Below are 27,631 nucleotides of genomic sequence, written 5' to 3'. Positions count from 1 at the left end.
ATGTGTTTTGACTTGGAAAACAACCCAACTCCATGAAATCCTTTGAAAAACTGGAATGGTGCTGTTGTAAAACCATCTGACAATTATATTTTCTTAGTGAGACAATCTGATAAAACTCTTGGTTTTAAATTCTGTGTAATTAAAGGAAAATTCCACCTTGGATTAGAGGACTGCTGCGCTGGCTTCCATAGTTGCATTTTAGTAAGCAATGACTTGCTTACTGCTGAGCTTGTCTGTTGAGCTGGCTGCAGCTCCCAAATACATGAAGCTGTGTTGCTTTGTTTAAATTATGTTTCAGAAATAACAATGCAAAACTCTTTTTGAAAAACATGTATAATATTTTTTATGTATAACATTAAATGGTATTGTACCTTTCTCACAAAAAACTCACCATAAACCAGTCTGCAACTGGAAATATTTACTTGGAGGGTAGGGAGAAATGTCCTGGAGCTGGTTACCTCAGCTATCAGACAGCGCTTTCTGAATTTCTTGGCCAAGAAATACAAGTAAACTTGCTGTATCCTGGTGCAGTATGGTGATTAACAAACAGCTGCCATGCCTGAATAGTGGAGTGAATATGCTGTGTATGAATTCAAGGTTGTGTTGCTCATCCCTTTTCCTTCATTTTTCTTGTAATCAGCCAGGGACTTCTTTTCTTTATATTGACCAGCATAATTTCTGAATTAGGATGGGAGTTTTGTCTGAGGCCTCACTGAAACAGTGATCCAGACACCTTTCTCCATAAGAACAAGCAATAAAATGTTCAAGTTGTACTTGTGATTTACTTGAGCTTCATGTCCCCACAAAACTCACCCTTTGCCTTACCACCATTTTGCATTGTACTTTGTGTGCTGCTCTGATCTGGATTGGTTCAATGTGGGAAAAAGGGCTACAAATTTGGTAGTTATTAAATTCCTGTCTGGGAATTAAAAATCTCTCATAATATTAGACATTGTAAGGATACACAGCTAGAGTTTTTGCTGAAACATCACAGTGTCTGAGGAGGAAAATAAAAAAGAAATTCCAGGAAAGTCAGTAGCACATAAAATTAGGGTTTTTGTTTTAGTGTAATTTTAAGGAAAAACTGACAGGAGAAAAAAATTTGAATAATATGTTGTGAGATAGCTTTGGTGCTCACTGTTGTCCCATAATAAAGAGTTGGATTCAATTATTATTCTGTCCCTTGTGCAATGGTTTACTTTCAAAGTCCAGTTCAGTTCTCAATGAAAGCATAATTTAAGCTGTAATATCTTGAGACTTAAGGAGTTAAGATCTTACTATGTCCAGTGGTATTTAATAATGCCATTGTTTTTTGACCCCCTGAGTTTGAATTTTCTCTAAATCAAGTAAAATGTCATACCATATAACCATTCAATATCTAGTTCTTAGATATGAAGCTTTTCTGTTCTGGGTCTCATTAATAAAAACAGCACTGTCTTATGTAACTCTGTTTTCTATTGTAAAAATTCCACTTTTTATTCCCCTGTCAAATGTCATGTCCTGTTCTTGGTTAACTGGTTTCATCAAAAAAGGTAATGTCTTCCCTGTATATCAGCTCAGTCAAAACACTGATACTGTATGTAGAGAGAAAGCAGTAAGGAAGGCTACTGGTTACCAAAAGCCTGAGGGTGCTGATATCAAAGTTCATTGGGTTGTATGTCTTTTCCTATCTCTGAGTGCCATGTATTTATATAAATTCAGGTTAGTAATATAAATGAAGTAAGTCCTGAAAAATAGCCAGTAATCTGAAAGCTGTCCTTGAGAATATTTTTCTAGTCATACTTATGAACAATTTTGTATAGTTTCTATGGATTAACTACTTGGGATAAAATGCATTCACTTCTGCTTAGATGATGTTTGACCATGCAGTGTTGACCTTGCTCGTGGTCCCGGCTTGTCGGCTTGTCGCAATGTTCTAGGACAGTGTTTGTGTTGGATGTCATTTCATTATACTTTGATTTGTCTCATTTTTAATCAAATGTTTTCATACTAGGTGTGAAATCAAGAAAGAGAATAAAAATAAACCCAGATGCTAGTTTGTTTGGGTGGGCTTTTTTCGTTCTGGGACATGAATGAGACATGTCAGCTCACATGGGATTGCTGGTGAGCTGTAGAAGGATGCCTTATCTGTGTATCCTACTTTTCTTTCCCTGGGTTATCAGGCAGTGTGTTCATATGCACTGCTTTAACTGGTGAAGAAAGTATGGGTGATGTTGGTTCTTTGCCCTGTCCTCTCAGCTGTAAAGCCTTTGCCCTAAGCCCCTGCACTTCAACAGCAGAAAGAAACTTTTGAAACTGCTGTGGTTGTATCAGCTTTTTCAGCTCTCTCAAGATAAAATGATAAGTATTATTATATGAAAAAAGCTTCTTACCACTGGTTTGTGTGGTAAGCTCAGCCTGGGGAAGACAGACAGATGAAGTGTTTAGCTATTAAGAATGCTCAGTGAATCTTCAACTATTCTTAACTGCTTTAATTTATTTATTTGAAGCTGACTTAATGAGCGCTGTGACATCATCCTCTTGGATTTTTGTATTTTGGATGTGGCAGCAGTGTCTCTGGCAGCTGGGCACAGTATTGGGTTGTTACACTGTGGTTAGTTTCTGCTCCCTTCCCTATATGTCTATATGGGTCTATATGTATGCCATATCCTAGTGCATATCCTTAAGATGACAAGAACCAAAGAAAACAGCAAATAAATTGAGCCTGCTAGAGAAGAAACAAGCATATGTGCCAGAAGCCTGATTTTGAGGCATTGTCTTTCTGCTTCAGCACTAGTTTGTCCCCTACCCCTATTTGTATCTAAGACCTGTCTGCAGCCTCTTTTTTGAATGCTCCTAATTTCCTATATATTTCTGTACTTTGGCCAATACTCCTGCTAGTTTCACTCACCTCTGCCATGTCCTTTAATGTCTTAACTTCCACTGAAATTGTGCTGTCAAACGATATCAATCCTTCATACACCCAAGAGATGGATTTCTGTGTTACTGAGCATTGTCTGCAAGTTGGATGTCATTTATTGGATTCTTTCAGAGGAGTAGACAGTATTCTAAGGAGTGATAAACTTATCTTCTATCTGTTGTGTGTGTAATTTGGTTAGAGTCCACAGGATTTACAACCAGAAGATGGATATCTCTTTTCTGTAACAAGGATAAAGCTGAAGTATTCCCAGACTACTTGGTAGCACATTTCTATCTTTTTCCAAACTCTGGTCCATGCCTCTCATGCCAAGTACACTTGCGAACTCCTTTAATGTAAGTTGGGGCACATGCTTTCTTCAGGCTTCACAGAGTTTTCCTAATATTTCTTATCAGTAGGTAGCCATTACACGAATCTTCATTATTAAATGTTCAAATGTAACATTATTTTTGTTCTCTTAAACTGAAGAAAACCTCAAACAAATGTGAAATAATTGGATTCCGCTACTCTGTTTAGCTAATTTAATCTATTCCTCTAAGCTGTATATAACTATCAGACCTACTGTCTGCTTGGACTTTCTCTTTTCCTCATCCTCTGTAAATCCCATTAAATCCCTTTAACTCATTCTGGGATTTGCTTTCTTTTGGGAGCTTTTACTTAGTAATGTTTTTGCCAAGTCATATTAGTTCTCCAATTCCCCTTTGTTCCCTTCCCAGTACTATTTTATCTGATAGGCTCATAGCTGTTGGCTTTGCCTTTTTTTGAATTTCAGATTTTATTTTAAAGGAAACGAATTTTCACCATGAGTGAAGCACATAGGAAGCATGCAGGATAGGAAAAAATGTCAAGAGGAGAGATGTGTTAATTCAAGGATCAGAAAACAGAGTTTTCATAAGAGAGGCCTAAAATATTTAAGTTGCAATGAAGTCCAATCAACTGCTGGTTTAGTGAGCTGTTGATGTCCTCTTGCTTCAGATTTTCATTGCTTTCTACTTTTCTTGCTTAGCAGCTGTCCCAGTTTCAGACACTTAGAATAAACTGGACATACTCTGTTTTACCCTTGCTCATTAATGAGACAAAAAGCACCAGGAGGGAAAACTGACCATTCCAGGTTCGGTTCCTGAGTAAATGATCTGAGGTGTTCTGCCCTTGTGGCCCACTCCCAGAGAGGTTTCTGTAAGTGAAGACTATTTGCAGTGATATAGTGAGAGAATTTTGTACTGCATTTTCCATCGTGCTTGTCTTGTTTTTGTTTTTTTTTCTCCTAGAAAACTGATAATGGCATTCACTTGTGGTCATGGGGCATATCAAGCCATCTAGTCCAGCTGCTGTACTGTGACTTGGCCAACATGCTATCTATCTTAGAGAGAGTAATTGTGAAGGTCATCTGGATGTCCTCGTTGTCAGTCGTACTCTTCCCGTCAAAAGAATCCACTTGTGGTAAATAGCCATGCATTCAAAGGTGCCTGTGTTCCAGAAGTGACCACTACTTCAGCTGAAGATCCCTGGTGTAGCTTCTTCCTAGGGTCACTTTTTTGAAAATATTGTCAATTTGCTCACAATTTGCCAAATCACTCCTGCTTGCATCAACATACAGATGTCTAATTTCAGTATCCCAGTTTTACCCATTCATTGGGCAGAAGTCTGATGCGAGGTGATATCTGAAGTTTTGTTACCTTAATTTTGTTTTTTTTTAACCATATCTCTTTAGAGCTCTTAGTTAGTGCAGTGCAAATACCCTGATAGTATTAAAGTAGCTTTCTTTGCTTGCTCATCTATCCTCAGCTCTATTTTTAAAATTTATACACAAGTCTGTGCTTTGAGTTAATTATACATTGTTCGGTTTTATCCAATAAAATAGTCCCTTTTTAATTTTTAAGGGGTTTTTTTACACTATACATCTAAGAAGTTTTTTTATTCTGTTCTTGACTGATACACAGTGAAAACCCTACCTTCACAGGATATCTTTAATACTCCATTGGATTGCAAGGTTCTTCCAGGCCTGGTTAGCTGCTTAGGGGCCTACCTTTAGTTTGGGACTTCTTGGCTATGAATTGTTGTGCTGATAGCCTGCAGAAATTCTGAGCTGTGTAAGAGAGGAGAAAGTGAAAATTGTAAACTATGGAAAAAAAAAAAAATTAACCACTAGCCCTGCAGCGTAATCTGCTTCTTGGTTACACAGCCTTGGACATTGTGGTGACAGCATTACAGCAGATATTCTTGGAAAAAATACGTCTGTTAGATGAGTGTTGTGTTTTGCAGAGATGGGTGCAAACCTATTTTGCTTCAAGGAATTTGAATTTGTGTGTGGTACCTTATGATTATCAAGGTGTGCAGTACAAACACCACTAGCAATTGTTATCAATATAGATTTTGTTTAAAGACCACATCGTGAAGACTTGGTGTTTTTACAAGTAGCAAGGAAGATAAAGTGTCTGCTCTACTAAACTAAGAGGGGTGAATGCTCTGGGCCATAACAGCAATAATACTAAAGTTGCTGCTGTAAAGTGGAAAGTAAGAAGAAATCTTTGTATGAAAATCAGTAAGTTTCAGCTGTAGTGACTTTTTGGTGCAGCGTGTTAAGATAAAAGAGAAACAGCTAAAGTGTGAAGTCAGGGCTGAATGTCATTAGGAAATATGCCTTTAGTTAGTCCTTAGGATAAAACGCCTGACTAATAGTCTTGTTCTCAGTGATGATGCCTTTATGTGATTAATTTGAATAATTTTCAGTGTTTACTTCTGATAATTAAGAAATGTTGCAGTATTAGTTAGCAGTTGCCTATGTAGATGTGGGAGCAATAGTGGCAAATCAAAAATAGCCTGATTAGGCTTATTGTGCCAGTAATTCAGAAACTGTGACAAATAACCTGCTCATGCATCCTCTTGCCAGCTTGGTCCTTCATTCTGTTTTATGAATGAATGGGACTGCCTTGGAAGGGAATAAATATAGGAAGTACCCGAAGTCCTGTTCTAATTTACAAAAAAAGATACTGTTGAGTTTTACTTCACTGCTCAGTTGATCGGACACCCAAGTCCCTGGTGAATTTAGAATTACAAACAAAACTCCTTCTGTTAGAGCTTATGCAAAAACATTTGTTGGGCTCCCACTTCTAGTTAGTGTTTTTAGACCCTTGCCAGACCTGCTATACTCCTTAGACCGTAGATGACCATTTCCACAGCAGAACAGTCCTGGTTATTGTATCCTGCCATAATCCTGTCTGACATACTAACAAAAATAGAAGCTTCTCTCAGTAATTCTACATTTTGTTGCCTATCTTCAGTGTAAGAAAATAGAAAAGTATCCTATTGTGATGGGAATTTGGGATGACTTTTAGTAGATTGGTGATTACAGCAGGACCTATTAAGTTGTAGACTTTGTTCTATTAACACTGAGCTGTTTTAGTGCTCTGGAGATAAAGATCTCTAATACCACTCAAAGATTCTGTGTATCGGGTATATGGAGTGTAATTGTGTAGCTTTTCAGCTGAAATTGTGGACAACTGTTAATCCAAATAGTATTCAACTCCATGGTATCGATTTGCAGCAGTACACTTTCACATTTAAGAATTCAGGGCATTACTGAATTACATTCAGGGCATTCAGGGCATTCAGTAGTAATGTTTGCAAATGAAAGCTGCATCTCTTGCTGTTCCAATCTACTTTGGGCCAATGATTGATACTTTGCACTTTATTTACTGTGCTGATGCCCAAACACAGAACTGATGCTTTTATGTAGGTGAACTTGGGCTCCCAAGAGCAAACTGAGGATTTCAAACCTCAGTTCAGAACCTCCCGTTATGTCATATGTGGAGAGACTTATCAAGGAAGGGGAAGTGATGGGAAGGTTCCTAAAATTCTTCTGAGTATGTTCATTCTGTTCCCAAATGTAGGCATAGATACAGGAGGCTGTCATTATTGTCCCATGAACACGGTTTCCGCCACTGAAGGATGATGCATTACAGTAATTCTGTTTGTTGTAAGAAGCAGAGCTTAAAATAGAATGGTATGTAAGAATGTATCCTTTCTAAACATAAAGGTTTCTTTGTGTCATAATGAAGTATAGGGCTTTAAAAATTTTTATTATTAAAGTCCCTCATATATTTTGTTCTTTTCATTGAAGTGGCCAACCTTATGACACCTTGTTTTGTAAAAACCTTTTTTCCTCTCCTACCTTCCCTTGTTTGTTGCTATTTCCATTTTGTCTTATTTTCTGGTCAGTTTTAATTTTCATTCTGATGCCTTGATTTTTAAATTTTTTTTTTCAACATACAGTTTTTAATCTTTCTGTGCTAACTCTCTGGAATGCTAAAACTAAGAGATGAGTGTTAAGAGCTGAGTGATCACCCTTGGCATACTTAATTGTAGACAAGTTGTTTGAACTTGTAACGCTTGGAAAATGAAAGTGAATATATTTGTTTTGTTATTCCCATGGAAACGAGATATTTATAATGAGCTTCTAAAAACAAGTTGCGAATATACACAAGGAAGCTGATTCTTCATAGCAGTTGCTTAATAAAATGGAATTAGTTTATTTAGGGGGTTATGGGTTGGGGTTTTTTTCTTAAGTTCATGAGTTCTGAAAAGCTGGTACAAGGAAGGGATTTCCTGAATGTGAACAGGACATTAAAAACGGTGAAAATAAACTGGGGGCATGACAGCCTTGTGTGTTATGCTGTGTTCATAGTATTATAATTTTTCATATAGTTTGAGTTGGAGGGAGCCTTTTTCATGTCATCTAGGTAAACACCACCGCCTTGCCCTTCTCCCAGTGAGCAGGGACATATTGCATGAGACCAGGTTGCTCATAGCCCCATCCAGCCTGACCAGGGATGGGCCATCTATCATTTCTCTGGACAGCCTCTTGCAGTGTTTCACCACCCTCCTAAAAATGTCTTCCTTATGTCTAGTCTGAATCTACCCTATTTTAGTTTGCAGCCATTACCTTGTCCTATCACAACAGCTCTCCTAAAAAGCCTGCCCCCATCCTTACTTGTAAGCCCCCTAAAAGCTGCAGTAAGGTCTCCTGGTGCCATGTCTCCAGCAGATTGAAGAACCCCAACTCTCCCAACTTGTTTTCATGGCAGAGCTGTTCCTTCTCTCTGATCAACTCTGTGGTCCTCCTCTGGACTCGATCCAACAGGTCAGTGTCTTTCCTGTGCTGGGCACTCCAGAGCTGGATGCAGTGCTCCAAGTGGGCTCTCAGCACAGCAAAGTAGAATCCCCTCCCACACCCTGCTCCCGTGCTGCTTTTGGTGCAACCCAGGATACAGCTGTTGGCTTTCTGGGCTGGGAGTGCATGTTGCTGGCTCATGTCCAATTTTCCAACCAATAGTACTCACAAGTCATTATCCCTAGAGTATTTTTGTGGACCTGGCTTGGAGAGTGTGTGTAAATCAAGGTTCGTTGAAAGACTTTTCCCCTGTCATTTCTGCCTATTCAGTCAGTGGTCTCCTCTATATTCAACCCATGACTGTACAGACAGAGGAGAGGGGAGCTTTCTGTTCTAGTTAATAATCATGATGACAGCAACTGCTCAGCACTCTTCAAGACCTGTCTCTAGAGAGAGGAGGGGTATAGGATTGCTGCTTGATGATTTAGATGCTGGTACATGGCATATATGTACCACCCTCACATATATGTACCATACCTCACATACCAAAAGTGCAAGAGTGTGTTGTGTTCCTAGGGCTTTCCACAAGACTTAGCATATGTTGCAGCTGTAGAGTTTTGGAGTTAATTATGATGCTTTACAAGTGGATTTGATAATCTTGTAATACATGGGGAGCGAGAGGGGATATTTTTAGAGTGTAGAAAAAGATAACAAATTTCAAAATGAAAGCTGTTTTATTTAGGAAACTTGGGATATAGTCACAAAAATTCCTTCACCCTCAATCCTATTTTTAACATCACTCCAAATAATGTTGTTGTCTGGTAAAGAATATCAGCTACGATACACATTTGTTTCTCTTTCAGGATTCAGCTGCAATATACATTGGTCATATATGTGCCCAATTTGTGATTTTACCTTAAGCTGAAGGGGAAAAATCCACTCATTTCCTTGCCCCATGTAAGTGACAGGGAAGAGATGAAATGCGAAAGGTGTCTTAGACAAAATGTTCTTTGTTCCTCTTGGCAGCCATATTTATTTATTTTTTCTTTCAATTCATACAAAGAAAAGTTATGCTCTTCTATTTAATAAGTGTGCAAGCAGAAATTCTTCATGTGTTAATAAAACCCTGAGATCAGTTCATTTGTTTAGAGCATGGCGCTAATAGTGACCAGGTCATGGGTTTGACCACTTAAGGGTTGAATTTGATGATCCTTGTAGGTCCCTTCCTGCTCAGAATATTCTGTGAAAAATAAAGAAGTCAACATGAATTTTTTTGCTGGTTTTGCTGAATGTTATCATTCTCTTTCCCACTGCGATGATCCTGACTGATGATCCCAGCTAAACCTATGTGCTACAGAAAACTGCCTTTGGCAAGGCCGGAAGGCTTTGCTGTGAGTCTGTAGAGAATTTAGGGCCTTGGGCGTTGTTATGCTGAAGCATAACAACAATGCAGGGATTGACAGTGCTTTCTTTTTCTAAATGAGAGGCAAAACAAAATGAAGTCTTGACCTCTTTTTGCTGCTCAAAAGTTCTTGGATGTGTTTCATCAGAAGAGGGATGTTAATCCTATTAATGAGAATCCTGGAGAAATTCCAGGTAGTTAATTGCAGTTTGTTCCACCTGTCTTTCTGATTAATGAAATGCTGGATTATATTCTTTATTTCTACTGTCATGATGTTCTTTTACTAGGTAATTCTGAGATACTCCAGCACATGCTTTACCTAAAGCAGACAAGTAGTTGCAAACAGCAATGTTTGGTCAAAAAACAAATAAAGTTTATTTTGTGGGGGTTGCTGACATTTGATACGTATGTTGGGCTGCATTGAAAATAAAGAATGCTAGTAATGAACTATTATGTAAAGGGTTCCCTTTTGTGAGTAACCGATTTCTCTTTGTTTTGAAAGCCTGGCATAAAATTTCATTTTTGTTAGTTAATTGAAGTAGGAGTCACTTTCTAACTGTTTGTTGCTAAACTAGAAGTCTCATTTCCCCTTTTCCTTAGGGGAGGCACCCCCATCTGAGAGGGGTTTGACCACTGAAGGTATCTAAAAGAAGATCAAAGATAAATCCATGACGTATAGCTGAATTGCTCTTCACAATGGTCTTTTTGACACTTGAATTGAAATTAGATCTCTGTGTACTCTTTTTCCAGCCCAAGATTTCTGTTGCTGGTGCACACTTTCTCTATCCTAGCATCGATTGTTTATTCCTATGTAAACAGCTGTCTATTGAAAGGACTGGTCTGGATTGTGTGGTGCTGCTTGGTTATTTTTTTCCCCTGATTTGCTTGAAGTGTTCTCTAAATTGGCATAAAAATAAATGCTCAAGCAGCAAACAAAACTTGTGTAGTAGCATGTTTCCCAGCAACATGGACTCTCAAATATTACTTTAACTTTGACAGTTTTGTAATGTAAACATTTTCTGTTTTTGAAGATGGTACTATTTAAGATTATATCAGCATAAGTATCAAAACATATTTTTGAAAAGGGTTCTATTTGATCTGCTAAACTTTAGTTCAAAATAGATGGCTAAATTTTGGGGTGTAAATTCTTATTCTATAGATCAGAGAATCTATAGTTTACTAATAGAGGAAAAGATGTGTTTTGTCTCTTCTGTAATTTGTAGCAACTAAAAATAGTTGGTTTATGTTTAATGGTGAGTAAACTCACTGATGCTGTTGCTTCATACCTGAATTTTAAAATGAGGAACACTAAAACTAGGTTAATATTAGGGAATTGAGTGGAACAGTGCATACTCTGCAACGTTATCTCCTGCCTAAACTGAATATTTTAAAATGCTAGAAAACAGACATGCATTAACCTTCTTTTGGTTAAACATATCGCTGTAGTGAATGCTTTGTAGGAGTTCTATCAACTGAAACCTTTGCTGTGATGGACCAAAAAAGATCTGCAGGAATGACAGTATAAGCTGGTGTTTATAAAGTGTGAATTTCCCATTATCAGAATTTGCGCCGCACACTTGTACAGCAAAATTTATGAGTTTACCAGGCTGCTATATTGTGTTTTCTGCATGCCTTTAAATGTTTTTTGAAGATGATGGTCTACAAAGGAAAACAGGTATTGAATGAAATGTGTCATTTAAAAACTTGTCAGTCTTCAATTGAAGAGGAATTTCAAGTTTTTAGATGCTTTTCAGAGTTTAGCTTTATGCAGTGGCAGAATACTTCTTAATTTATTTGTGAATACATGAATAATGACTTATAAATAATATGATAGCAAGTTATTCAAAGAGGAATAAAAAGTAGTAAATAAAAAGACTCACCTAAGGTGCTTCAGATCTTGTCTTATACATGGAGGCATTATATGTGATCAACCAAATGAGACTGTATTTAATTTGATGAGCTGCAGGCATTTTGACAGTAGACCAAATCACTTTATGTCATCTTTATTTCTGAACATTCATCAAGGGAAGTCTATGAAGGGCTATCCTCCTGATGTACATATAAAGTGATATTCTTGGGATATGTTTTATTTGACACCATAAATGGGCTGCATGGGCTTTCCTGTTCTGTTGCAGTTTTGTGTTGTTCACTGTGGTAAACTGAAACCATTCTGCTATTCTTGAAATGCTTTTTGTGCTCTCTTGTAATTTCTTTCAATTGCTGTGTGTTTCAACAGGGGAAAGTCTGTAAGAACTATTACTTTTGAGCAGTTTAAGGAAGCTCTTCAAGAACTCTCCAAGAAGCGATTTAAAGGCAAAAGTGATGAGGAAGCGCTTCAAGAAATGTATAAACTAATTGAAGGAAAAGGCCCAGGTTTAACTGGAGTAACGGTATGTTACTGGTCTAATGGACAGATTGTTTCTGCCTGTCCATTGTTCTATTGCAGTGTTGTTATGTTCACCCCTTCCCTCCACAATCCACAAATCCAATTTCTCTGTGAGCCCGAAGGCAGCAATTGCAAAGCAGAATTGGAGCAAAGACCGTGCAACAACTGAGTATTGCACTACTGTGTGTTCTTGTGTGGCACTGTCATTGCTCCTTCTAGGAATTGTACTACCACGTAGTAGCATGTCAGGAATATCCTGAGCTTTTTTTGTGTGCTTAGAACAATGAAATGTTCATGAAGAATGGTGTATCCAAATCAAAAAGTGTATAAAGACATTAGAACGTCAATAAAATGTTTTAAGATGTTTTGTGAAATACCAAAAAGCAAAGGCATCTTAAAATACATTTAATTACACCATGTGAATCCCAGAACACTGGAAATATGGGAATAATTATGACGTGGTCCAGTCTTTGTTTCTTGTTTGTTCCAAGTCTGTCAGAGCTATAATGTTCTTTCTTTTTAATTTTAAAATGCTGGTATTAAGCTTTGTATGTGAAAAGGGAGCTATGAAGCATACTGTACATTAGCTTGGTTGTCCTTTTAGATGCCCAGGCTAGGCAAGCTTTTATCCAGTATTTTTGGAGATACTGGATGTTTACCATCAGCTTGAGTAGTTCTGTCAGTTTAGTTCATCTGCTTAAAATTTGTGATCCTCCTGAATTTTGCCTGTAAAGCTGTGAATGAAAATGTAATATTTTCAGAAACTGGTTCTCTACAAATGATCAATGTAAGCATCAAGTGGAAAGATCTCTTTTGAGTTGTAAAATAAGTCAGCTTTTTGCAAGATTTTATTTTATTGCTCTACTCTCATTTAAAACAAGTGGTAATTTTGATACAGACTTAAAACTTGAACTTTCCTTTTTGTTCTCCACTTACCTTAATAAATTTGAATAACTTCTTCATCTGTTCAGGGATTCTTCCTTCAAATTGTATACATTCTTCTATGCCTCACTCCTGATTCCATTTTTGGTATTTCAGCAGGCAGACATTGAAATGAGCAATGTCTGCTACTAAAAGAATAGTCTCTTTGTGTGTGGGGTGCATGGATGAGAGAGCTTTGCAGATGCAAAGTAGTATCATATAGGTACAGCAGAGGTATACGAGTGTGCCAGCAGCAGGGGGAGAAAGAGCGGAGGGGAATATGAGCCAGAGATATGAGGCTTGATTGTTCAATATGTGCCGTTCTGGGGAGAGTTGAGAAATTAAGAAAGGGGGATCAGAATATCTTCTTCTGCTACCTGGAAAAGTAAGGGGCAGGAGGCAGAGCTTAAAAAGGAGGGAGATTGCAGGCTGGGAGTGTGTGTGTGTCCCCACGTGTGTGTATATAAAACCAAATGTCATGTTTGTTTTCTCATGCTAATTTAGTTCCTGGATGTTAAAAAAGACCCACAAACTTGGCAATTAAAGACATTAAAACAAAGAAATGAATACATGGCCACTCTCCTCCTTCAACCCAGGAGTGCAGATATGAATTCTCTATACAAGCTTTGTCTACTTTGGGAAGTCAATATTTTGGAAATTTTAAGTTGTGCTGCTTTCTGTATGGTTAGATAAAGTTACATTAAGCTTTTCTTAAAAGTTCGAAGGTAAGTCAGTCATGCCATGTATTGTGTGCCTTGCTCTGTAAAACTCTGCTATAGGTCATGTAGATTTGGTTCAGGTCTCAGACAGAAAATTTTATGTGACTACGGATGCATTGCTCTAAACATATTAGGGAAGGAGTTGAAAGTATGATTAAGTGAAGCTTGCGGATAAGAATACTTCAGCAGCACGTGAGGAATTTTGTGTCTTAGCCTCTTCTCATGTTCTGTACTGGGTATTCTGGGGAGGTAGCGGGGAGGGGCAGTATGTGTGGATAAATGGCAGCCTGGGGAAATCTCTCCTTCAGCAGGACAGTTGGAAAGTTTACCTTCACATCAGACAATGAGGATTTTAGTGCATGTTGGGATAGAAGTGACAGAGGATTTTTTATCTTCTTCTGTTTATTTTTTCTTCTACTTCAGGATGTCATAGAATTACAAAAATCCCTGCTTGTTGTTGATGTGGTTGAGAAGGCTCAGCAGCCAGACATTTGAAACCAAGTGAATTTTAGGCTGCTTTCTAATCTGGGACCAAAACATATACGATTGACTTTGTCACAGAGGAAGAAAAACACAGAAAAGTGACACGAGTTAATGAAGCCAGTGGCTTTATTAGCTCACTTGGTGGTGATCTCTCAATAGAATATACAGTGCAGGTTGTGTAACTTTGGCAGCTTGTAAACAGACATGTAAATGAAGTCTAGAGCCTTTTAATTGTCCTCGTTCCTACACAAAGGTTACAAAGAGCAAAACTGAGGTTCTCTCTTTTTCTGTACCAAGAGCTGTGTGCCATAACAATGCTGAATGCATTTTTGCACCTCCTGGGAAACAGATCCTTACTTTGGTTATTGTTTCCTGTTAAAATAAAATCAGTTGAACTTCAGTGTATATTCATCAGGGTCCTTGACATAGAAATGCAGAACAATTTCAAGTGCAAGGAATGATCTCATGAGATGATCTCATTCAAACCTTCTGCTCACAAGAGCTCTAACTTAAAGCCAGATCAGGTTGTTCAGGGCTCAGTCCAGTGAGATTCATGGTGAGAGGACTATGAGTGGCAGGGCAGTACAGCACCAACAGCACTTTAAAAGCTGGATGATGGGTACTCAGGGAGATGTTGATGTGGGCAAGATCATATTCTCACCAAAACATACCTGTTAGGGCAAGAGCAAGGAAGCCAGAGTGCAGCCCACAGAGTGTGGTAAAAGAGACAAAATAGTTGTTGCAGCAGAAGTGCAAAGAGGCCTAGGAATTCCACTTAAGACTATGTGGATCTGCTTGAAGACTATACACTAGTAGTCTGAAAAAGCTGCAGGAGATACTGTCCAGCACATGGACTTCCATTAAGATGTAGAAGTCTGCAGAACTGCCATTAGCACATCAGGTGAGCCAAGCTACACAAGGTGAGAAGGAGTGACAGCTGAAGACCAAGTGGACAGAGACTATTGAGAGAGAAAAGGCTGAAAGCTTGTGGCTTCTGGCAACAAAAAGTCAGAGATCTGCTCCACCTGCAGTTGTTCAATTTGAGAATACATATAGTATCCTAAGCACTCGTGAGGATCAACAAGACCCATCAGAGTCAGCTGAACCTGAATTTAGTGTTCACACAAAAAAGAGGAAAATGAGTGATAATTTTGACCAGCACTGTCTCACACTATGAGGACAGACAGGGTCTTTTAAGAATACTTGGTTGAATGAATCTTTGGTTGTCCACAGATTTGTAGTTATATCAGGCCTTAGCATGAGCTGTGTGTTAGTGAAAATCTGTAAAGAAGTTAAGTGAACAGTCACAGAAAATTTTGCCATCCCAAATACCTCATATGCTATTATACTTCCCTGTTCTGTAATGGGTGACACTATACTCTGGAAACAGTGCTGTACCATGAGACAGAAGTAATGGGTACCAGTCACAGAAAATTACTGGAGATTCTTCTTGTGGATGATCAAGGCATGTATTTTCTGATCTCACCTGATGTGTCAGGAGTTTTACTGCTTGGTAGGTGCCAGGATCTGGGATTGTTGCAGATGCACAGCCAAGATTTGTCCAACTTCCTCACATGGACCTCTTCTTCCTCTTTCTCTTCCTTGTGGGTACCCAGAGTACTGCTCTGGAGGTAACCTGACACATATAAAGAGGAACTACAAAGGTTTAGGGATGAGGGTGATGGGTAAGGAGCTGAGATCTTGTCTTTCCAATCCCAGGAGGAGAAAAGATTGGGTAGAAGTGGACTGTGTAGCTTCTCTTGAAGATGGGGCTTTGGCTTCTAGGACCAGAGAAATGAGGGCTACTCATTTCTCTGGAAATGGGATGGAATAAATCTAACAAAGTAGAACAGGAGTATCTTTACAAACTAAGCTTACTGATCTGCTGAGGAGACTATTAGACTGGATATGGAAGGTTGCCATAACCTGGAGATGAAAAATCACAAGAGGCAGAGCAGATATGTTTAGATGACAAGCCTGACAAGGGAGGTTTTTGCCCTTCTATAAATGCAGCAGGACATGGGGTCCGTCTCTAAGGCCTGCACACAAAAGCATATAGTATGGGGAAAGCAGGGCAAATTAGTCACAGAGATGTGACTCACTGGGATTGTGCAGGTGTGTTAACACAGCTCTTCTGACTGGAGTTCTGCACTGGATGAATAGAGGCTCTTCAGGAAATACATGAAATAAATGAGGAAGAGGGATAGTTGTCTATGTAAAGGCTTATGTTGACAGTTTCTAGCTTTGGACCAAGTCTCATTAACGACTGGTTGTATCATTAAATTGAAGAAGGATTCAGCAACACCCTCACCTAAAAAAAAAAAAAAAGCTTTGTAATGTATTTCCCTTTCTGTTTTGTCTTCACCACCAACAAGAATGAAAAATTCCTCAGAGAAGTGGAGAAGTGTTGGCACACTGTTTTTGTGGGAGGTCATATTAATCAGGCTGCTAGATCTCATGAGTTGGGATCATGCAGTGACTTGGACTGCTGAAATACTGGAGAACTGGAGTTAAGGGTCTAATCTTAGAGAGGAGGAAAGGTCTCTTGTAGCTGCCTAATAGCACCTGATCTGCCCTTGTGGCTGAACTTTACATGGTCTCTTGATTGAGCTAGACCTGGGTCAGGCAGATTTGACAGATTAATGTGAATTTGCTGCTCTAAATGGTGTCACATATAAGGCACCTTTTTGATGTCTTTTCTCTAGATCTGGCAGGACTCCTAGTAAGTGAGAAGGTTTAGGTACTGTATATAAAAGTAGGACTTGCACTGCCTATATCATCTAAGTGGCGTTACTGGGAACAACTCCATTGAAAGTTCTCACCAGGATTAGTAAAAATGATGTTACTTTCTGGCATTATTGAAGCAGAGTTGCTTATCGTTTACTTTTGTGTGGGTGTGTCTGTGCATGTACTAAAGCAAAGGAACATGAATGAAATCCGAATTTTATCTGGAGCTTGATCTCTGTTTCTGACTTTCTGCAGACCTCTAATGCATGTGCATGTATTCCCATGACTTTAAAAACAAAGTAAATACAGTTTTAGTATGGAGTTCTGGTGCAATGCCCCCCACACCCCAAAAAAGGGCAGACTTCCCCTTGGAAATTATTTTTCCGTGTTGCAGTCATTTTTTGTTTCTTATTTTTACCAAGGTTGTGGATATTACCAGCAGATCGATAATTTTCAAAACCTTGCTGAGACTGTGAATGTTGGTGCAGATTCTGCAGGCTCCCAGAACATTTTAATTGCATAAAGAAATCTCCATGGCAACTTTTTCTAGGAGGATGTGCTCTTGATGGTTGAAGGAGCAAATGTTGGAAAGCATTCCATTTCAGCGGGGAAAGCTGACTGCAGCTGACAGTGTAGCCAGGAGTACTGTGGCTAAGGTGTTGCACCCTTCTGGTGAAGAGTAAGAGGAGCAGCTCACGTACTGCCCGTCACCAATGTTTTTGGCAGTGCAGGCACTCCCAGCACTGATTGCTGAAGAGACTCAGTCAGTCCCTCAGGCAGGCAGGGACAGTTTCTGTACTATCTGGACATTTGTAATTCAGGAAGGAAAACCAACCAGAAAACTCAGCTGCAGGGTTTTGCATCATTAAGTTTCTGCCTAAGCTGTGGAGCAGCTTTAAATCAAGCCCCAGTCTTTGTCAGCGATGGCAAGTGGTGGAAAATACCTTGAGGCAAAGTTGTTTCAGTGGAGCCAAGAGTTCATTGTGAAAGCAAGGGTGCTCGGTGTCTGTTTGGAATGTGTGATATTCCTGAAGTCCAGTAAGTTTTCTCGGTGCTTTTCCTTCCCAGGAACTGGTTGTGGAGAGCCTTTTGGGAATGGTGCCGTGCTGTGTGCAGAGCTGCCCAGCACAGAGTTGCCGCAAGCTTGCCGGAGGCTGTGGTGCTGCAGGAGTGAGCCCTGTGCAGCTGCAGGAGTGTGGTGCTGCACTGCCCTGCTCGTGGAGCCCTTTGCACTGTGCTGGGTGCAAAGCTTTTGTGACATTTGCTCAACTGGGTTTTGAGCTGTGAGCTTTGAGGAAGGGATGGTAATGTGTGCTGACAGAAAATGAGGAACGCTAGCTTGGCAGCACTGAATTGTCTTTCCTCTTCTTTGCCTCAGCTTGGTTCTGGAGGAAAAAGTGTTGAAAGTGTGGGAAATCTTCCAGTCTCACACTGTTACCTTATTTTCATGATTGTGGCTTTACTAGCTTCATGTGATGCTTCTTGCCTTTTGACACAAAAGTTGATTTTATGGGGTCTTTTGAGTCCATAAAATTCATACAGTTTTCCTGCTGCAAGCAAGCCAAGCCAGTGCAGCTGCAGAGCTTTCAGTTCATATATTTTTCCTTAGCAGACTTCTCTATACTTCTGTATTACAGTAGACAAAATACATGTTCTTGTCTTCTCTGCTCTCATTTCCTTTTTACTCTAGTTCATTTCAGTTTCCTAAGGGCTGATAATGCATTTCTGGAACTAATTAAAATTCTTGAAAATAATGAAATGGATTGTGTTGCTTGTTCTGTAAACTGGTCCTTGATTCATCAGTTATCTTGAGGTAGCAGGCAAAATCTGTGTTAGTTTGCAGAGTTGTCTTTTTTCAAGGGAGGGCAAGGGAAAAAATGTGACATTTGTTAAGGTTTCCAGAGTTTAAAGACAACAGCTTTCACTTCCTGGTATGAGGGCTGCTTCAGACAGAAATTGGACTATTGGTAATAGGGAATTTAGATGAGATGTTGGATTGTTTAGGTTTTTTTACTTACCTGCAGTGTGGTCAAACCCTGGAATAAGTTGCCCATGGAGGCTGTGGAACTTCAGAGGTGTTCAGGGCTTGACTGGAGAAGTTTCTATGTAAGCCTCTTTGAGCCTTGCTGTGAGCAGGGCCTTATGTGAGATAAAGGTTCTTTCAAAAGTTCTATTCAAAGGTTCTTTCCAACCTAAATTGTTCTGTGACTTAGTCATTTGAAGTTTTGATAATCCTCAGGGACAGAGAATCCGCCACTCTTTCCAGGCTTGACCAACCACAGTGGTGAAAAATTCTCATGTGTCTAGTTGGAATTTCATATCTCCAAATCATGCCCATCGTTGTTTACTTCTAAACTGTCTCTGTTTCTAATATAACCACTCTATTGAGGACAGGAATAAGATTTGTCTCCCTTTTTAATTCTGAGTCTTTATAAACACATTCCCATCATCTTTTCCATGTATGTCACATGCTCCAAGCCCCTTGCTATCTTAGGAGCACTTCTTTGTAGACACTAACACAAAGTGAGGAAAAATACGTAATTTCTAAGAAAAAATGCCAAAAAAGAAGAATAAACTCAATTTAGAACACTAAATGATTATGTTTGATTCTGTTGTGCAAAGTAAAGCTTTCTTCCTAAGCCAAACATTTTTTCAAATAAGAAATTTAAGTTCTTGGTCACCTTCTGTGATACGCAAACTTTGTGGTTAACTGTACATGCAAATAAGAGATGGAAAATGAAGGCTTCTGTGGTCTCAGAGAAAAAAAAAAGGAAGAGGTTGGCCTCAGGAGGAGGTTGGAATTTATTGCCTTTAGAATAATGTAACTAGAGAGTTTATATAACTTACTCTAGATAGTAAACAGTTCAAGCAGGATTGCTGTATGACAAGGCAGAATCATTTGTATGTGATTATTGTGAAAAAGAAGGGAGAGTAGTAACTTGCTGTTGTGGAAACTGTTCTCATCCAGCCCTTTGTGCTCTTCACTGTATTTCTTCCTATATTTTTCTTCACTTAAGAAGGATGGTCAGCTTTCTCCCCCCCCCCCCCCCCCCCACCCCTTTTTTTTTTTTTTTGCCTTCCCATAGCCTTGTACAATAATGAGCAGATGGGTTGTACGGAATACAGTCACGGCCACCCTTCTAATTGATTTTGCCTTTTGCTCAATACCCAGTTTAATCTGCATAGTTGGTTTTGTTCAGAAACAGAAAAAAAACCCCATTTTGATAAGAACAGTTTTTTGCACATTCAGTTTATAAAGGCTGTTCACTAAAAATAAGTCATCAGCTCGTAGAGGAGTCTTTATGGATAAACTTTTCATGTTAAGACACTGAAAGTAATGGTACAACTAGTCCTAGAAATCCTATCCAGGCACATGAAGGAGAAGAAAGTCATCAGGAGTAATCAGCATGGTTTATCACCAAGGGAGAGTTGTACTTGACTGACCTGTAAACTTCTGCAATTAAATGACTGCCCAATTTGACCAGGGAAGAAAGGAGTAGTACAGTGTCTACCCAAGCTTCAGTAAGGCCTTTGATGTGGTCTCTTACAAGAGCCTCACAGCCCATCAAGTTGGTGCTATAGTGGCTGGATGGTCAGACACTGAAGTGGATTGAAAACAGGTGGTGGAATGGTTGGGCCCTGAGGGTATTGATGAACAGTGCAAAGTCTAGTTGGAGGCCGGAAAACAGTGGTGTACCCCAGGGGTCCATACTGAGTTGAGTCCTGTTTAACATCTTCATTCATCATCTTCATGATAGGGTGTGGTATACTTTCAGTGAGTTTGCTGATGGCACAGAGCTGGGAGGAGTGGCTGACAGGTCATCCAGATGGGATGGTCACCATCCAGAGGGACCTCACAGGCTGGAGATCTGGGCTGACAGGAACTTCAGCAAGCTCAACAAGCAGTGCAGAGTCCTGCAACTGGTGAGGAAGAGCCCCACTCACCAGTATGTGCAGGGGGCCATGCAGATGGAAAGGAGATTGGTTGAAGTGGACCTGGGAGTGCTTACAGACACCAAGCTGAACATGAACTGGAGATATGTTCTTGCTGTATGGAATGTTACTGGTATCTCAGCTGCATTAGAAGTATTGCCAAGCAAACAAGGGTGTTCTTTCCCCTCTGCTCAGCACTGGTGAAATCTTATCTGAAGTCCTGCATTCAGTTCTAGGCTCCCTGGAGAAGACTGATAAGCTACTGGAGAGAGTCCAGAAAAGGACCATAAAGATGATGAAGGGACTGGAGCATATATCCTGTGAGGAAAGGCTGAGGAAAGACTGTGCAACCTGGAGAAGAGAAGGCTCAAGGGTCAATCCCATATCCATGTATATAAATACCTGAAGGGAGGGTGCAAAGATGATGGTGCAAGTCTTTTTTTCAGTAGTGCTCAGTCACAGGACTTTTCTATGATTCTGTGATATATAGTACCACTAGCTGCTTCTGGTTGAGGAGCCCAGGATGGGTATGAAGTTGTTGTATATTCTACTCTGTATTTACAAAGACTTTTTTGAATGAAAGCATCTTAGCACAACCTTAAAAATGTTCACCCCACCTTAAAAAATAAAGGAGTATTTTCTTTTTAATGTATACATGTTCATCATAACAATGGTAGAAAAGAAGAAAAAGGAGAAATGAGGTGTTCTGCATAGCCTTGTAGTGGCATCTCATCTCTGATCTTTTATATAGATACATCAGTTCAGTTCATAATGTGCAAGGAATTAGCACTGCTTGGATTTTGTATTGTTGGAAACAAGGTGAGCCTCCCATTTTATAGGAATTTTGCCAGCAGCAGATCAACAGTATTTCAATTGTAATAATCTGTCACATGTGGGAAGGGGCACATCAGTGACTTGGCATACAACTTAGGAAAAGGCTGCAGTTCTTACTCAGTAAAAAACCATTTGGAGAAAAAATGTTTGCCTTGCAGCTACTGCCTTTAATATTCATTTCACATATTATGACTGCTGTGATGCAGGAAGTGTTCTATCTTGGGCTGAAAGACCACCTGATGTGGGATCACTGTTGCTCTTGCTCTGGATTTGTGCTGTTCTTCTGTTCCTTGTGCTGCAGATTTAGGTTTTGCTTAATTGTTTTTTGGGACAAAAATATTTTTAAATGTGCTAAACTGTTGCCCATCCTCAGTTTTCTTTGTTGGTTTGAAATGTGTCTACATATTAATAGGAAAAGGAAGGGCTTGTGTGGCACACTGCTGTCTTGTTGTAAAGCTGCACCTTATAAGTCATGTGTGTTGAGGTCTTTTCAGAATGCAGGTGTCTTGATATAAACACCACATTTCTCAAGTTTACCACTGGGAATAGTTTTCTGGGAACATCCTTCATTATTGACATGAGCCATTCTATTAATCCTCGTTTTACTGTTTCTTACTGCATGTTAATATGTGTGCATTTCTATCCACTCACACAAGTTTTAGTGTGTATGTTACTAAATAAGTTGCTGTACAAAAATTCTCATATGTTTTTATTGTAGTTTGTGTATTGAGGAAAACTTCATTCATTTCATGCCACACCTTTGGAACAGAGGAGCAGAAGCTGGAGTCTTTCTTTTTTAGTGATTAAGTTTACCATTACAAATTCTCAGAATAGCAGTCTGTCCTGAGAATGAATTAGGTAAAGGAAAGGGCGGTCAACTAGAGTTTCTGAGACTTCTCTGTGGATGTGATAGTAGAGAGTGTATGCACGTGTAGACAAAACTGATTTTCTGTAATGTTTTTTAAATACAAGGAAAGCAAGTATGATTTAAATTTAATTAACTCCATATTGAATATATTGCCCTTGTCTTGCATTTGGAGTTTTCCTTGTTAAAAGATACTACCAGGTCAATGTGAACAAGTAAACTGTATATATTAGACCAATACTTCTTCCTAAGCATTGTCTTGATCCCTATTTTTTCAGTATGGAAAAATAACCACCTCTGAAAATAATACTCTTAAGACTGCAAGACAGAAGTCCCTAAAGGTCATTTAGCAATGCTGTTTTGAGCAAAGAATACTCCAGTGGTCATTTTCTTTCAGATAGTGACAGGTGATGCACATAAAAAATGCCCATATTTTAGCACTCTTTGTTCATTTTAGCTCAAAAGTCTTGTGTGTTTTTTCTTCACCTGATTTTAAATAAATAAATAAAATTAAAATACAGTTTAATTAATTAATATAAATAAATAAAATTAAAATATAAATTTAAATATCAAAGAGGCTGCTCCTAGTCCAAGCACAGAGGTTATCATGCTTCTATATTGTTATGTGAAATAATTTTTTCTGTTTCTGTAGTCAATTATTTTGTCTCAATGACAACAAAACTGATTTTTGAAGAGCCTGATATGACTCAGTAGAAAAGTCTTTGCTCAGTGCCTTTTCATATACTGCTAATTTCCTAATACTGGAAATTACTTTCAGTCCTTCCAGTTTGTTACTTCTTTCATGTATCCTAGAGTTTAGAATGAAATTATCTTTTGAAGCAATGAATTGTAGTTGTATTGGAATACTTTTTCTGTATTGGTGGAGCCAGGCTTTTATACTTTCATGCTGACATAATGGATTTTGAACATGGTCCAAAATGTGAAATCAAGATGAAACTTCTTTGTATCGTTGGTGCTTAGAACTTGATTATTAATCAAAAGTATCTCATACTGAAAGTCTCTTCCAAAAGGTTTTGATATAATTTGTGCTATTTCCTCTTCTGCTATATTATTATTGTAATTGTATGTAATGGCAAGAAACAAACATCTTTTGTATCCTATTACTGGGAAGGAGTAGGTATTTGCATAGTCTTTGTCATTAGCAAAGATTTAAATCTTGGCAGCATGTAAAAGTATCTGTATTAAAAGTAGCTGATTTCTGATGTGTCTTTTTTGTTTTGTTTCTTTTTTTTCCTCCAACAGAAAACTGTTGCATCTCCAACTGTTTCACGCCTTACAGATACTTCAAAATTCACGGGTTCTCACAAAGAGAGGTTTGATGCCAGTGGGAAAGGAAAAGGCAGAGCTGGCCGAGAAGATCTGGTGGATAACTCAGGATATGTATCTGGTTATAAGCATGCAGGCACATATGATCATAAAGTACAAGGAAACAAGTAAGGCTGAGGGTTTACAACACAGAGGGGGATGGAGTATATATTTGTAAGGATGATGTTATGAATCCCACATGTTTCAGTTATTGTGAATGTTGAGACTATGTTGTCAAGAAGTTGTCTTCAGGAACTGGAACTGATTTAAACATCTGCTGAGCTACTAGCAGCACAATGCCACTTCATTACATTCCTCATGCATATATTGGCAAAAATAAATAAATAAATATGTAGGTATGAAAAATACATTATTTTGTTGACCTTTAGGAAAAAAAAAAAACCCAAATCAACGAACAACAAAGCCAAAGTCAAGAGCAGTTGTACCACACTTTGTCAATTCAAGCAAAATAACTCAAACATTCCTCGGTGTTCAGTTGCCCCGATGTCAAAGAGAACCTCTTGAAAAGAGGATCTTTTGTAGCAGTCGTTCTGAAGAATATCCCATTACTTATGCAGTTTCATTTGACTATTGTTTTAGGGTTTTTTTTTTAAATGTCTTATATGGGATTTAGCACTTTTCTTAAAACATTCAACAATAAACTATTGGGAAGTAAATGGTAGTAGTATATTAAGTTCTAGCCTGTGATTGTCAAATACCACTCATTGGAAAACTGAAAAAAAAGCTATTTCTAGGACAGTGTAGGCTCTAAAGTATTTTATGTCAGCAGAAAGAGTTGGAAAATACCAGCCCTTCCTTTCCTCCTGTCTATACTTTTTGCTTGTTCTTGTGTGTACTGTAGCATGATTCTGACTGGCTGGATTTGGATGGAGATATTGTACTAATCTGAGAGATAAGGAGCAAGACATTACTAAGAAAGTATAGTTAAGGATTTTCACAGTCTCTTTTCAAGTTTGCACTGCCTCACACTGGAAGTGAAGGGGGCTTAAGCTAATAATACTTTAAAATATTGTTTATGACTTAACACTGCCAATCAGATTCTATTAAATGAACGTTGTTTTGCACATTTGTTGGCACATAGTCCCTTTAAGCTCTAACATATATAAGGAAAGCTTAAGGCCCCTTGAAGTATGGACATTTACAATTAATATCTATGTAATCAGGTGCAATTTTCCCACAAAAAAAAAAAAAAAACAAAAAACAAATCATTATAACTGGGCTACATTTTATGGTAGATTTTTTTGAATCCAAGGGATTTGATTCTCTGTTCACTTTTGCTACCAGACTTGGGAGTAATAATATTGCTGGGAATGGCTTTCCAATGTTATCAGGAGAACCAGTCCCACAGGTTTAAGGTACAGGCAGCTGAGTGTGACCTAGCTGGCATCCAGAATGCCAAAAGAAATTAATTGAAATAAAAATAACTTTTTTTTTAATATTGGTTGAAAAGGAGAGAAAAGGCCATTCCAATTTTCTGCAAGAGCTGAAGTACCTTGATGTATTACTCTGTTTCTCTAAGTTATGAAAGATAGCATGTTCAGTATTCAAAACCAGCTCTGCCTTGCTTTCTTTCAAAAAGAGCTTGTGCCCTGATTTGCATGTTCAACTCTTAATAAAGGTTAATAGATGTATTGCTCTCCCTCCACCCATACCAGCATCCCACTGAGAGTACATTAATGTGGGTGAGCAGTGTGTGCTGTCATGTGCCATGCAGGTGAACAGTCTGTATTTGGCCAATGTATGGAAAGGGAGCTTTGGTTTTCAGCCCTTAAACTGTTCATGTTTTGTTCTGCTGATATTGTGTGGTGGCCTGTCCTGTAACTTTGTCCCCAGTGACCCTTTGAGCCCATACATCAGCCTAACACCAAAACAAAAATAGCAATCAAAAGGCAAGGGCTTCCTTGTGGACTTGCGCATCCTTTTGTTTGTTTATAATTCATTTTGATGTTTGTTTTTAAGCAGGAGGGAAGTTTGCCAAAACACAGCACATACTCCTGTAAAGATTTAAATTGCTTTTCCCACGGACGGCTTTGGTTACCTGTCAAGAGTTTAGATGTATGTAAAGATGCTCAGGATGCAAAGTGTTCAGCTTTGTGAACCCTTTCCAAGAATTACCCAGTGTTCTTGAAGGAGTGAAAGGTTATCCACTACTGTGTTGCACTGGGGACCTGTCATACTCTAAAGTAGAAAATAGGATACTTCATACCAACAGTGGCTAAATTATTCTGTCATGGTAGTAAACTGTCTAAATGTAAAGAGCCTTCTTTGTCACTGGTGCCTGTTCACCTGAAGATGGCTCCAGGGTAGTCCTGTGTTTTTTAATCAATAAAAAGGCTGAGCCTACAACCCTTGATGAATCCTTCTGCTGAGTTACATGCAAAATCAGTGTCCCTGTTTTTCCTTTTGACTTTAAGACTTGACTAATATCTCACTGGTATCTGAAAAGTTCTGGACCCAGCCTCACTAAAGGGTGAAGTCCAGCCTACGGCAGAGTCCAAGAGCACACTGTTGTCCTGGGTGTTTGTTGCTAGCTGTGGTCTGGCACATTGGGTGACACTTTGCTTTTAGGTACACAAAAGACAGGCTTTCTCAGGTGTCCAAATACAGAGTCTGTAATGCCAGAATGTTTCCATACAGGAGGAGTGACTGGTTAGGAAGATTTTAATATATATAATTAGGTTTTAAGGTGTTGGTTCAAAGTGAGAGAGAGATCAACACACTCATAAGAAGGCATGCAAGGGAATTGAGAGTGTGAACAGATCCAAGCTGACACTGTCTAGAAATTGAGTTGTAAGAGGCTGATGGAACAAGCAGAGGTTCTGCCAGAGTTTACTTTGCATTGCTTGTGCAGTATAAAATCCCTGCCATGAACCAAAGCACTTTATTTGTACCTGATGCAAAATTTGAAATTCTTTCAATGCCATAGTAAGCTTGGGATCAGAACCTAAGAAGATGGTTCAGATAGCAGTATTTTATTTTGAGCAACACACTTCTTTTTTCTTCTTTGTTTCTACAGTCTGATAGTTTTAAACCTCAAAGTGATACATGAAAAGAAGTCATTCTAATGTGACAGTTACAAAGGAAAGTTCTTGCTGGGAAGATAGTACTTAGTAAAGATTTTTCTCTTTTACTATGCTTGGTGTGAAAGATAATGGCTATGAATAAAAGCATCTTATGCAGCTGTGTATTAGGGGTTCACTACCTAGTTAAGCTCTTACTATTCCACTAATATAGGCAGGAAATTAAAAGCCCAAATACTTGATTACTACCTTTTAAGTTCCAGGCTTGTTTGGGAATGAGGCAAAGTACATTTTCTTACTCATCTGCTATTCCCTCGACTCTCAGGACAGTAAGTACAGCTTATACCTCAAAGATGACAAGAAGGCATGGCTGAGGAGGTGCCCCATTTTCAGCCCTTAGAGTGTTGTTGAGCATATTCTCTTCCAATGCACCATGATGCAGACTGTAACTAAATGTCATGTCAGAAGTAAGGACATGGGAACCTAATAAGGTTTACTGTCCTCTCTTTTTTGGGGGGCATCTCAATTGATTCCATCGAAATTTCCAGCTTGATTTTCAGCATCTTCCACTATGTAGCATTGTCTTATGTGACATCTTCCATAAAACCCTATTGTTCCTAGTTATCTTTGCTTTCATTACTACAGTAGATGCTACCAAAAGAGATGTGATCAGAAAGTCAGATAGCTTTTAGAAATAACTGCCTTAAAGAACAGACTCAAATTTCATTTAAATACTGTGGCAGTACACAATCCTTACCAGTGTGTCTACTGAAGCTTAAGCTGACAAGACTGAGGGCAAGTAACTAAAATCATTACTGAGGAAAATGAATAGTCATTACAAATAATTTTCTAAAAATAACATTGTTTTTTTAAGTAAAATATGCAGTCAAAAGGGATTTTCTTATTAGGGCTTGCTTACTAATTCTGTCTAGTCACTCCATGAGCTTTAGTTGAGAGTTTCGCTGGG

General features: G+C 38.7%; 1 protein-coding gene across 4 annotated transcripts in view; it reads left to right on the top strand.

Annotated features, from left to right (window-relative positions):
- Positions 1–24,849, top strand: part of LOC119711000 (tubulin polymerization promoting protein) — a 55,516-nt gene extending 30,667 nt beyond the window's left edge. For all 4 annotated transcript variants that reach the window (XM_038160648.1, XM_038160628.1, XM_038160638.1 and 1 more), the window contains 2 exons: positions 11,666–11,819; positions 23,561–24,849. In XM_038160648.1, coding sequence (XP_038016576.1) covers positions 11,666–11,819; positions 23,561–23,755 — 349 coding nt within the window. In that variant the 3' untranslated portion in view covers positions 23,756–24,849. The remainder of the gene's footprint in view (positions 1–11,665; positions 11,820–23,560) is intronic.
- Positions 24,850–27,631: the final 2,782 nt, after the last annotated feature.

This window comes from Motacilla alba, chromosome 2 (genome assembly GCF_015832195.1).
Source record: "Motacilla alba alba isolate MOTALB_02 chromosome 2, Motacilla_alba_V1.0_pri, whole genome shotgun sequence".
NCBI classification, from domain to species: domain Eukaryota; kingdom Metazoa; phylum Chordata; class Aves; order Passeriformes; family Motacillidae; genus Motacilla; species Motacilla alba.
Note: the sequence above shows the minus strand (reverse complement) of the source record. Positions and strands in the feature narration are given on the sequence as shown.